Source organism: Anser cygnoides, chromosome 1, assembly GCF_040182565.1.
Source record: "Anser cygnoides isolate HZ-2024a breed goose chromosome 1, Taihu_goose_T2T_genome, whole genome shotgun sequence".
In the NCBI taxonomy this organism is placed as follows: domain Eukaryota; kingdom Metazoa; phylum Chordata; class Aves; order Anseriformes; family Anatidae; genus Anser; species Anser cygnoides.
This window is the reverse complement of record NC_089873.1, coordinates 38,623,055-38,635,459: the sequence shown is the minus strand read 5'-3', so window position 1 is coordinate 38,635,459 and position 12,405 is coordinate 38,623,055. Positions and strand designations below refer to the sequence as shown.

The window sequence follows — 12,405 nt, the reverse complement described above, 5'->3', positions numbered from 1 at the left end:
GGCCGCGTGTCAGGGGTTAAAAATAAAGCGCACACACACGTTTCTGATTCTGAGAGCTGGGGGGGGTCGGCCTGCAGAGGAGGAGGCTGTGGGGAGACCTCGCTGCGGCTTTTCAGGACAAGGGGGAGTGGTTTGGGGCTGAAAGAGGGGAGGTTTAGAGGTTAGGAGGAAATTCTTTCCTCAGAGGGCGGTGGGGCACTGGCACAGGCTGCCCAGAGCAGCTGTGGATGCCCCATCCCTGGAAGTGTTCAGGGCCAGGCTGGGTGGGGCTTTGGGCAACCGGGTCTAGTGAGTGACATCCTTGCCCATGGCAGGGGGTTGGAACCAGGTGATCTTTAAGGTCCCTTGCAACCTGAGCCATTCTGTGATTCCTGGGTCCTATGAACGTGATTAATCTGTCACTCGAAATGTTTTCTTCCTCAGCTAGAGCCAGCCAGCGTCTGCTCCTTGCCAAACCGGGACAAGACTCTGGTCAGCAGCTTGCAGATGAGTGTCTGCCTTGCTGCCTTCCCTCAGAGCACCTCAGGCTTCTGCCATCCACGTTAAGAGAGAAGCAGCAGCCGTGCAGGGTCACTCAGTTCTCAGCACTCAGGGCAAGCTAACAAAGGCATGAAGCTGCCTCTTCCCTTCCTCCTCAAGAAAAGGTTTTGCACATTCGTTAACTACAGGAAAATAATCGGGACAGATGCTACCAATAGTCCATTTACTTACACTTTGGTACAAGGAAAACTGTCTACGTAGCATTTTTAGTATAGACATGAAAGCAATGCATCTAAAAAACAGCTGCAAGAAGCAGAATTGCAAGACATCATCAGAAATGCCATAGCTTGCTTAAGACGCTAATGAAAAGTGGTGGCACCAACTCACAGTGCCTCACTGGAGCTGTTGGAGAGCCTAACCTAGGACGGCCTCACATGAAAAGGGAAACTGAGAATGCTGATGGAGCTCAGGTGTGCAGGCACACAAGCAATCAAGACCCTCAGAGAAGTGATGCTTCACCCAGGAATTGAAGTTCTGATGAAAAAATGTAAGCCTGAAGTTGCCTTTCTATCATGAAAGTGTGTCAGGCAACAACCTTAATTACTGCAGGAAAGCAGATACTAATACCAAGGAACTATTATAACCTGATGAAATACTACATACTTAATGCATTTTACTTCTTAACACATCCTCACAACACATATTGTTATTGTCTGTACTGTAGTGAGAAGTTCAGTGTAATGCACAGAGTAGTATCTGGTTCAGTTCTTTGCTGCCAGCTCAAACTCTTGGGCTACTCCTATCTTAGGGCAGAAAACTGGAGGCAAGTGAGAGGTGTAGTAAGAGAGAAAATGCTTCCTTTATATACTCCTCAAGTTTATTCAAAGCAGCAACATGAAAACAAGGCAAAAGAAACAAGGCTGAAGAGAAAGTAAGAGGGCAGCATGCAGCACTCATTTTTTCAAAAATAAATAAGTAAAAACAAAACACCACCACTTTAAATGAAAATGGAAGATTCAGGAACCTTGAGATAAGTTTTCTGAGTATATACAGCCTCTTCAAATGCAGGCTGGGGAAGCACCTTACAGTAATCAAGCTGGATCCAAGTAAGGGGTGTGCACAGGGGAGAATGGGACAAACATCTTGAGGTGTGTTTTCAGGCAGTATTTTTTTGACTACTGTCCCATTTCATTTATTTGACAAAGAGAAAAAGAAAAAAGGAGAAAAAAGCTAAGGAAGTCTGACGCAAGCACCTTACAGTTTCAAGTAGCAGAAGGCAATGCAAATCTTTAGCATGATATAAAGGACTTTGAATTTAAATTATGATTACAATTTATAAATACATCTCAAGTTTCACATTTGTACCAACGCTGATCCTAATTGCAAACATGTTGTCATAATCTTGTGTTTACCAGAGGATGGTAGTGCTCCACACTTAACAGGCAGAATGAGCAATGAGACCTCATCAGCTAGCACTAACACAGACACTGCAGGTTTGTCACTAATGCCTAATGTTCCTCAATTCCCTTCTAACTTTCTAAAAAGTTCACGGGGGTTTACAGGATGTACTAGATTAAAGTTCAGGATTACTTGTGTAATTTACATTTAGTATAACTAACTCAAAACTCTGATTATGCTTTATAAAATGTTTGAACATAGTTGATAAAAATTACCCTAATGCATTGCTAAGCTGCAAACATGACATCTGCGTAAACAAAACTGTAGTCTTAATTTAGAACCATCAATACAATAGTATGAGAAAGTTCTTGTATGAAGTATGACAGCAGCATAACTGCATTAGCTAAGATTTCAGTGCAAAGAAAACCATGGAACCTACACCATACCTTTCCTCTTTTTATGAGAGGGAAGGTAGTCATAGAATTGTTGAGTGGTTTGGGTTGGAAGGGCCCTTAAAGCCCACCCAGCTCCAACCCCCTGCCATGGGCAGGGACACCTCCCACCATACCAGGTTGCCCAAAGCCCCATCCAGCCTGGCCTTGAGCACCTCCAGGGATGGGGCACCCACAGCTGCTGTGGGCAGCCTGTGCCAGGGCCTCACCACCTTCTGAGTAAAGATTTTCTTCCTTATATCTAATCTAAATCTCCCTTCTTCTACTTTAAAGACAAAAGAGTGTCATGCTTTGGTTCAGTTTTCTTCTTAGTCAGAATGCATCCTTGGAAGTGTATAATTTTTAATCTTTTTAAAATTTGAGTGTAAGCAGTCTTTTTTCTTTAAATTAATCTCAAGAATGACGAAGTATTCATGCGTTTGCTTAGTATTAAAATACATATGATGAGACAAGTTTTTTTTGGGGTGTGCGGTCTCACCTCAAACTGATGTTGATTCCTGGGCCTACTCTTATAAGGAAGGTGAACTAAACTTTTTTATTAAAAAGGAAATGTTAGCAATTTCATAACTGTCATTTTGTGTGTGAAAATCATGACAATAGTGCCGAAGGCCTGTGCTGTATTGGCCCTGTTACATGCAGCAAGCCCAGTTTACGAAAGCTGGGATTTCACATTTAGATTTGTGTCCTGCGTGACAGTGAAGTTACTGAATCCTCCCTGGTAAATTTAGAAGGTAAAGATGCCACATAGGTGGCACGAAAAGGTAACGTATACTGACCAAAGAAATAACTATAACTTCTACTATAATTTCAATCTAATTCCAAGATTGCTGAAGCATTTCCCCCCGCCACCCTCCAAGATACAGTAGCCAAAAAAATTGTATGAATTAATTCAAAATTACACTTTTTCAAATGGAAGTGTTCATACCAAACACAGTCTCGAAGAAAACAAATCCTGGTGGCCACAAATTTTCTTAAAACAATGAAACTTGGGTTTGTTACACAGAACTAAGTATTTCTTGAGGCTGAAGTGAGTGCACTGAAACGATGAAGACATTCTTTTCTCTCCCTAAAGAATATCTCATTGAAAACAGGAAGCCACCCTCTGCCTGATGATTCAAAATTCTGAAAATAAATGGTTCTGGAGGGTATTGAAAGAGACAAAAACTCTGCACTTATCTGATGTTTGAAGCTCAAATACTATAACGCTGAGAACAGAAGACAACAGCTTTGCTTATACTTCAAAACAGAATGTAAGGTTTGCTACAAGCATCATTCCAGACTTTTGCTTTATAGAACAGAGAAATTAAATTAGATTTTAAGAATCTTCAAGTTGTTCATAAACCTTTCAAAGTGGAAGGTGCCTGAGACTCAGAAATGAGAACCTAAGAGCTCTGCTTTTCTAATGCTACCTTTGAGAACTACGTACAACTGCATTTTGTTACATGTTTGAGCAACTTCTTTGCTTTCATTATCCTCCCCATACGCAGACAAGAAACAATGGCTATAAATTGAAGTATAGGTTAATGCTGCTGGGATAGCAGTTTAACTTTGGATTAAAAGCTCTCTTTCTACACTGATGTTTCGCTATATCTTCAAATTACATTTCAAAAAGAGCTTCAGAGAGCTCTATACAGACTACTGTCTTTGACAATTCAAGTCTAAAACTAAATTTCTGTTGTTATTAAGTCTACGCTGAAGCCTATCTAGAACTAGTTCATTATTGTGGGAGAGTTTCCCCCCCTCAAGCTATCCCCCAAATTGGCAAAGACTAGAAAATTTTGGAAGAAAAGCTTGATTCATCAATACTTTTTTTTTTTCCTTAAAGAGAAGAAAATCCTCGTCTTCTGTGTTTAACCATGAGGAAACAGCAATTCTAATTACAACAGTACAGGAGAAAAACACACAGCTTTAATCAAAATTCCATCAATATTCTCCTCCCACCTTCCCGTTCTAGCACTGCAGTATCGGTACATGCTATGAAATGAACTTAACATCTAACTCTACAACACTTTTCCAGAAGTTAAGTTTCCTTACGCAGAAGAACAGCAGTAGTTTGAGTTTACAGTGCATTCATTTGGGCATCTGAAAACATCTTGCAGTCTCAAAATATTCCCTTAAGTTAGGCAAGTAGACATTCATTTCACAGAATACTTTGAGAATGAAGAAGGGCATTAGTAACAAGTTATAAGAAATAAATTTATACTGGAAAGTTCTAATAGGAAGAGTGCAATTCCATTAAATACTTTTATATTTCAGAAGATAAACACTGCTTTTTCCACAGAAAGCTCAGACATTTAAATACTGACATAAACCAATTTCAGATTAGGTTGGAAAAAAAAGCAGTCAACCTCTCTGTGCACTGTAAGCATTACCTAACTTTATAGGCCATAATGCACATGTATTAACACTGAATTTGGAAAATTACTGCATTAGTTTTCTGAAAATATGAATTATGCAGGTTTTCATCCAAAGCTTTATGAGAAATGTTCTGTTTCTATACAAGTAGTTCAAGCGTGAACTTCTTAAGCATTGGTAGACAAAACGGTTATCCTGAAGACGTGCAGAAGTTTTCAAAAAAAATTTCAGCAGTCAGGATTCTTTCTTAGAATTAACTGCTTACATAGTTTCAATTCCTGTGAGGAATGTTCCTTCCTCAGTGGGAAGTTTCTTATGCTGCAGTCACTTAGATAAGATTATTTCATGCTTTTTTCCTTACACTTCATGTCCGTCACTTCTCAGCATCATTTTATTAGGCATCTTCCCTTTAACAACTGGGAGTCCCTTCCCTTGAAGCCTGATTAAGTTTTCAAGGAGAAAAATACTGTTCTTTATTTGTTACCTGAGTTATGATTTAATGATTTTGCAAGTCCGGCCTGAGCTCTAAATATTGGAGAATAAGTGTATATGGTCTTTTTTTTTTTTTTTTTTTTTAAAAAAAAAGCAGAATCTTTAGATGATTAAGCCTCGAGTTTCTGAAAAATGTTACTTCCTGGAGCTTGAGGTATTTCTCCAAACTACCTACCTCTAATGCTGAGGAATTGTATATTTACTACTCCACAGAGCAACCAAGAATGCTTCCGTACAGAGCTTTCAGTACAAAGCCTGATGTTCCCTATGATCAGTAGTCTTTGGCTGGACAGTGAGACCAAACCAGGGCCCAGGGCCCCCTCTGATGTTATTAAAGATTTTTCTCTGCCTCCCACCCACTGCCATCTGTACAGCTGCCTGGAACAGAAACATGTTCTAAAACACAGATAAACTGACAACTGGGACATAAAAGTGTAAAAAGACCTGAATAAGCAAATGCTGAAAGTGAAGGGAGGAAAACCCGATTAGCTCATCAAGGAGGTTCATGGAGGAAAAAAAAGAAAAACTATAGCATCCAATGCTCCAGCCTAGTCTACTCTGGGGATCAATCAGGATGCAAAGTGTACCAAATGAATTTTATGGGGGATCATCAACAACATGTTCTGTTTTCCAGTGAGAAATGGAAAGCAATTTCAGTCTTAAGTGTGATTCTGCACAGTGAAAGACTATTATCTCCATGAAGTAATGGTGGTGACTGAAAATTATGAGTAGAAAGGATCACCTGGGCTCCTCAATTCACTCTGGGTAACAAAGTATCTCAAAACTTACTGGTTGATTTTGCAGGAATGGATTAGAACAAGCTTTGATAATTCTGTGTCAGAGAAAGAAGAGGTACCAAGTATTTGGGCATTACAATTTTCAAAAGCACAGCCAAGATCAGGAGATCATCCACAGTCCACGCATTCCACTTCACGGTCCAACAGTGTTAAGAGATATAAGTCTGCACAACTACACTTAATACTCCAAGAAGGCTCTTCTGCAGATTTCCTTGAAACCAAATAAATTTAGTTTAATCATCCAGAAAGATCATGTTTTCTCCCAAGACACATTTTTCTGTTTAAATCTACACTTAGTCATTTTTAACAACTAATTCTTCCTGGAAAGAAGGAAAATAGCGGGCAGCATATCCTCAGGTTCCCAAAACAGCCACTGATGGACTAACTTTTAAAGACATACTTTTCTTAAGACATACCTAAGACTTTCTCCCCTACATTAGAACTACAATATTCCATGTCTAAAACAGTAAATGGAGTTTAATTCGGTCAGAAATTCATCCACCCTAGCACATGATGCTATTGAAAGTATCTATGGGATGTATTTGTCAGAAGACAAAGTTGTAACAGTTCCTTTTGGTCCTATGATGTATGAGTCTGCACTGTGCAAGAGATTTAAATCAATATTTACTGGCACTACTAAAACACAAAACATTCAAGTAGTATATAACTGTAATGCAAGCCCTTGCATGGCAATCCAAATTTATTGAACTACTGATGCTAAGTCATACAAAATTGCACCACTTTAATTAAGGCTTTTAGTTTACATTTGGCCACCTCAAAGCAGTTGTAACATTAGGTTGGTCAATTTAAATACTGTGGCTCCCTGTTGGATATACACACAATCTTTACACCCAAACGTTAATGCATACAAAGCAACAAGGCATTGTTAAATAAATCAGCAAAAGTTAATTACTGCAACTTAGGCCCTGTGACCAATTACACATGATTAAAATTACTTCCCACATTCACATCCACAGTACTCTTCCACCATTTAACATCTCAACCAAAACGTTACACATGTAAAACAATCACTAACAGGCAAAAGTACTAAACCTGTATATTTGGTATTGCAAATACACTTATGCATGAGCAAGCAAGGGAATTCACAGTGAGAATCTACAGCTGCAGAAGCCCGAAAATGATTTACAAAAAATTGTTAAATCATTAAAAAATCGTTTTAAAATATACACTTCTTGTTGTAGACCCCCACTGTACACACAACTATAAACATTGTTCCCTATGTAAACAAGGAAAAGGAAACATACAATAAAAGGTTGAAAAGTCTGGACATTTCCTTCCCAACAGATATTAAAGGCCATGTCTTTAGTCAGACGTTATACTGAAAGGACTCTTAAAGACTAGGTCACTGTCTCCACAGGTTTTTCCTAAAATTAAAAAACTATATAGCTGTTGTGTTAATCAAAGCGCTTTTGTACAATACAATGATGATGATCCTGTATTTCTTTAAAAAAGTTACAATAAGCTACAAATACCTATGAAGCAAAGTTATCTGGAGTAGTCTATATAGGAGCTCTTTGGACTTTCTTTTATTATGCTAAAATAGTGGTGCTTTTAGGATTTACATTATTGTACTCTCCAATAGAAAGTGGGGATTGTTGAAGTATACAGTACACAGTTTTCATACATGTACAACATTGGTGGATGAACAATGTCTCTTATCAGTAATACTGGATGTAGGCTCTGGTTTTACCAGTTGCATACACTTAGAATATTTATAAGTAAAAATCTCTCGTGACACTGGAAAGTGATTAGAATGTGCAAACTGATGTAGTAGCTTTCATCCATTTCTCAAAGGGTACCACCACAGGAAAGTCCATTTAAGATGTTGGTAGGTTTAATAAAGTTGGAATGCTGGCACTGTTGAATTGGGCAACAGTTCTTCAGACCTGTAACAACGCAACAACAAGTTAGTAATAACAACAACTATTCGTCATTGTTCTTTAGTTAATACAAGTAAAGCTGACACTAACAAAGTTCTTAGTAAACAGACTTAGAAAATAACCTAATCGCTTCTCCTCTAGTACTGTTATCTCTAGCGAACAAATACAGTAACAGATTATCTCAGTAAGTAAAACTGAGCTGGGATGCATATGGTAATCCAAGCTGAACTGTGGAAGCAATATTTGATGAGCAGTACTAGTTTTGTTTACAGTAAGACAGTTCCAGTGGCTTTAAGAAACACATTTGGAGGATCAAAGCTCTTATTTTGAAAGCCCTGTTAAGGAAAGGCAGCAATCATTTCTGCCACCCTCAGCTAATGCTTTTGGAACCCTCTCAGCTCTACTTTGAATTGATCCCAGCTGTTCAATTTTTTTTTTTTTTTTTTAAATCAATACCAAGGAGTTAAACATAGTACTACCTGATTTTTAATACAAGCCTGCAAGAACACAAGCAGTGAAATTTCCTACCAGGATTCTCCAGTGCAGGAAATACATCTGTTGGATGATAAAATAATGGATTGTTGCACTGAAGCAACTGAAAAATTCTAAAACTGAAGGGAATTGAGATGAGCAGGTAACTTACATAATGTCAGTCAAGAAAGACATCTGCCTGTACTAAGGCTTGGAGGGGGAAAGGGGGAAACAACCTGTCCAAGAACAAGTTGCAGAAAATAGATTCATGCCTGGTGGCTTAACTTCTGAAAAAACTTGCTGAAGAGGCAGGCCGGAGCTTGCTTGAGCCTTCAGCTGAATTCTTAAAGCATGGTTTTAGTCAGGCAGATCATTAGCCAACTGCTACAGGGCAAGAAATTAATCTAATAACCAACAGCTCCAGGTCAAATATTTGGAGTGTTACAACGATCACTTCATCATTCTCTTCCAAATGTACTAATCATAATACAGTCTATAAAATATCCATATGGTCCAAAGAAAGCAAGATAAATTCCTATGACATCATGCAAATATGAGGATGAGTTTGAAGCAGGAAGTGACGTTTTAGTATGCGAACCACAGTATTTTAGTGTGTACTCCTGCAATTAAGATCTTGCAGTATTTCTATCAGCCTTCAAAAAATTAAAACCCCATGCTTCCAAAAGCTAAGTTTCAGAAGCATCAGGACAAACATGATTAATGAGCTTTACTGACACCTTAAAGCTTCTGCACTAGAGAAGCTACCTTTTTTTTTTTTTTTATAAAACCAAAACACACGTTTAAAAGGTTTACCTGGCTCAGAGCTACAGTACAGCTATGCATTAAAGTAGCTGACATGACGACTTTTTGCGTGCTTTTCCAGGCACTGGAGTTTTTCTGTTAATTTGTCGCACAAGGTCATAAAAGATCTGTGAATATAAAAGTCGATTACTTATTGGAATTCACAAGCTTCTCTCATAACCTTAACCCTTCAGTCTTCACACTGTTTTCAGATACTCAAGAACCTTTTTTCACTCAGAGGGCGGTGAGGCCCTGGCACAGGCTGCCCAGAGCAGCTGTGGATGCCCCATCCCTGGAGGTGTTCAAGGCCAGGCTGGATGGGGCTTTGGGCAACCTGGTCTGGTGGGAGGTGTCCCTGCCCATGGCAGGGGGTTGGAGCTCGGTGGGCTTTAAGGGCCCTTCCAACCTGAGCCATTCTATGACTCTATGAACCTCTACAAATATTTAGTTAACACAAAGATGGAAAGTGAAACTGTATACTTAACACCTGTTTATTTTCTATTTCTTAAGATAATTGTCTGCCAAGGGTTTTCCAGTTTCAATAAAGCAAACTGGAATGACAGCTGTAATCTGAACACATTTAAACTCTGGGCCAAATTTATCTGAAAACGCATGATATATGGCCACCATGATCAACTAGTATATGCTATTTGGATTTTCACACCGAGGTCAAGGAACAGGACGTAACTTTCCTTTAACTCAAATCACTCACTGTAAGGACACTCTTTTGAAGAAAGTTCTGGTAAGTTTTAACTACTACACATTTGCATTGTAACTGAAGTAAAGAGTATATTCAGTAATACTCTCTAGTCTTTGAGTAAGATCGTGCTTTTCCGGATACTTTAGAAAGTACTAAAGTCAGTCAGTAGCCTCTATAGGACTACAGCACGACACAAGCAAAATGTTTCCTAGAAAAATAAAGCATAAAACTCACACTTTGAGTCTCCTAGAATTTTAATTAGACTATAGTTTTGCGGAAAGGCTAATTTAAGACACTTATAAGCAGTACAATTAAACAGCGTCTGTTTTGTTCATAATTGAAATTGTTCCAATTATTTCTGCGTCTCTTAAATTAAGTCCTCATACTAAAGCCATCCGAGCAGATTCCTAGAGCACTGGTTGCAAAGCAGCACGCTTTCCAACAGAGGCTTTTAGTGTTTGATGGAAATAAGCTCCAGTTTATTAACCATATGACTTCTATACAGTTAAGCAAATTGATTTTTAAGAAAAACTGTGTAGTTTCCAGAAAAATCCCAACTAATTAAACAAACATTACCCATTTTTAAAATGAGCTGTGCTTAAAAACACCACACTCATTTGATTACAAGCAAGTCTTGCACAGAGGTCCTTTCAACTTGAATGATACCGCCAACAATGTTTTCCAGAAGATGCAATGAACTGCGGGGTTTATCATAAAATTCAAGCCGTTTCAGGAACGTAAATATTAACACAGCCTCTTTTTTTAAGCATTTTTTGCATCTGTTTCTTTATGCTTGCACTCCCGCTGGATAAGAAGACATGAACTATGGCAAGTCCTAAAAGTGCATGCGTTTTACTGCGACACCTAGATCCTGCTGAATAAGTAAGCAGCTAGACACTAGAGAGGCTTTGCCTTCCTTTTTTCTTGCAGAGCACCTATTTAGGTCTTTTCTCCAACCAGCTGCTAATTTTGACAAAGCCCATGAGTTTTTGTCCCTACCATCTCAAGTAGTTCAATAACAAATAGCTTAAGTCCGATAGTTTTAGGATCTTACAGATCTTTCTGAGAAATGGATAGTCAAGTCAATGGATAGGGCTTGTATCAACTAGGGAAGGTAGCATGAAAAGCCTGAACCAAACAGAAATATTTAAACCAAATTCATATAATTTAAAGACTAGTTATACTAAAATTAAACATAATTTGAAAAAGTCTCAAGACAAAGATAGATACATCCCTAATATAAATATTTCACAGATTCTCATATTAATAGTGTACAGTTGTCCATTATAAAAACAGAATTATGAATAACATTTTTTCTTGACAAATGGTAATGTTTATCAAAACACTGTGTCCTGTTCTCATTTCCTTGCCACCCTCCTGTCCCATAGGTGTTGTGCCTTACCTCATTAACATTTATCTTTGATTTTGCAGAAGACTCTAAGAATGCACAATTATTCCATTGCCTTGCTAAGTTCTGACCTTGTTCCTTTCCCACAACTCTTTCATCTTCCAAGTCACACTTATTGCCAACCAGAATCATAGGCACCTAAAAGCGATTTAATACCGGAAAAAAAAACAACATTAAAATTTTGGAAAGGTGCAACATAAAACACCTGCAACCCAATCTGACTCCTTAGAAGATCCTGACTCCCAGAATAATCAAGTTCTCGTATAACTGAAACTTAAGTTTAGACCTCTGAGAGGCTTCAAATGAAGTGTCTGCATTTTTTTTGACTGCCATTTTGCAGGATACGGGGGGGGGGGGGAGGGAATGGTTGGAGGATTCAGTATACTGCCAATTGATCAGGTTTCTCATGTTCTGAATGACCTGAGATCTGATCTGAGATTTCTGATTCTGAAATCAGAATCTGATTCTGAGATTTCATTTTTACATGCATGGCCACCACCTGTGAGTTTAAGACATGAAGTAGTCTACTCACAAATCTACTACAGGATTCCTACATGTTCAGAAATCCTAGGAAAAGTGCACTGTACTGAACAGCATGATGAAGGAGGTGATGCTAAAGCTCCTTCTACTATTCCTCTACTTCTAGCATATCTGTACTCCTTCCAAGAGCAGTTTGCTCACGTAGTATTTATTACTAAGCTGATGCACACAGAGGAAAGAAACATGGTAGTTTACCAAAATCACCAACTACAGAAAACGTTAAATCGACTTTACAGCAAGAAATTTTTTTTTTTTTTAAATTATAAGGACACATGCAAGTTTTTCCCAAATTCAAGCGTTGCAACAAGGATTACAGTATTTTGATCTTTATTTTTCCCCCACTATGACAGCAAAATTTATGTAAATTTTGGTGAAGAGAACTGAAGTGGCACCTTGAAGCTCTCTATTTTTCTCTTGATACTATTCTCTTGATACTACTGAGGCTTTCAAGACTGAGGGGTGCTTGTTACAAAAAAATACAATTCCAACAGACACAACTAAAGAAAGCTTATGCTAATCAGAATAAAAGAAGCACGTAAATTACGGCTTCAAATATGCTCACAATTATCTTGATTTTAGTTCAAGTCTGTACAACATTAATTTGATACTA

General features: G+C 38.3%; 1 protein-coding gene across 2 annotated transcripts in view; it reads right to left on the bottom strand.

Annotated features, from left to right (window-relative positions):
* Positions 1 to 6,638: 6,638 nt before the first annotated feature.
* RAP1B (RAP1B, member of RAS oncogene family) overlaps positions 6,639 to 12,405 on the bottom strand; it is a 32,083-nt gene continuing 26,316 nt past the window's right edge. For both annotated transcript variants that reach the window (XM_066992827.1, XM_066992824.1), the window contains exons 6-8: positions 11,250 to 11,393; positions 9,160 to 9,275; positions 6,639 to 7,881 (exon numbers count right to left, since the gene is read on the bottom strand). In XM_066992827.1, coding sequence (XP_066848928.1) covers positions 9,189 to 9,275; positions 11,250 to 11,393 — 231 coding nt within the window. In that variant the 3' untranslated portion in view covers positions 6,639 to 7,881; positions 9,160 to 9,188. The remainder of the gene's footprint in view (positions 7,882 to 9,159; positions 9,276 to 11,249; positions 11,394 to 12,405) is intronic.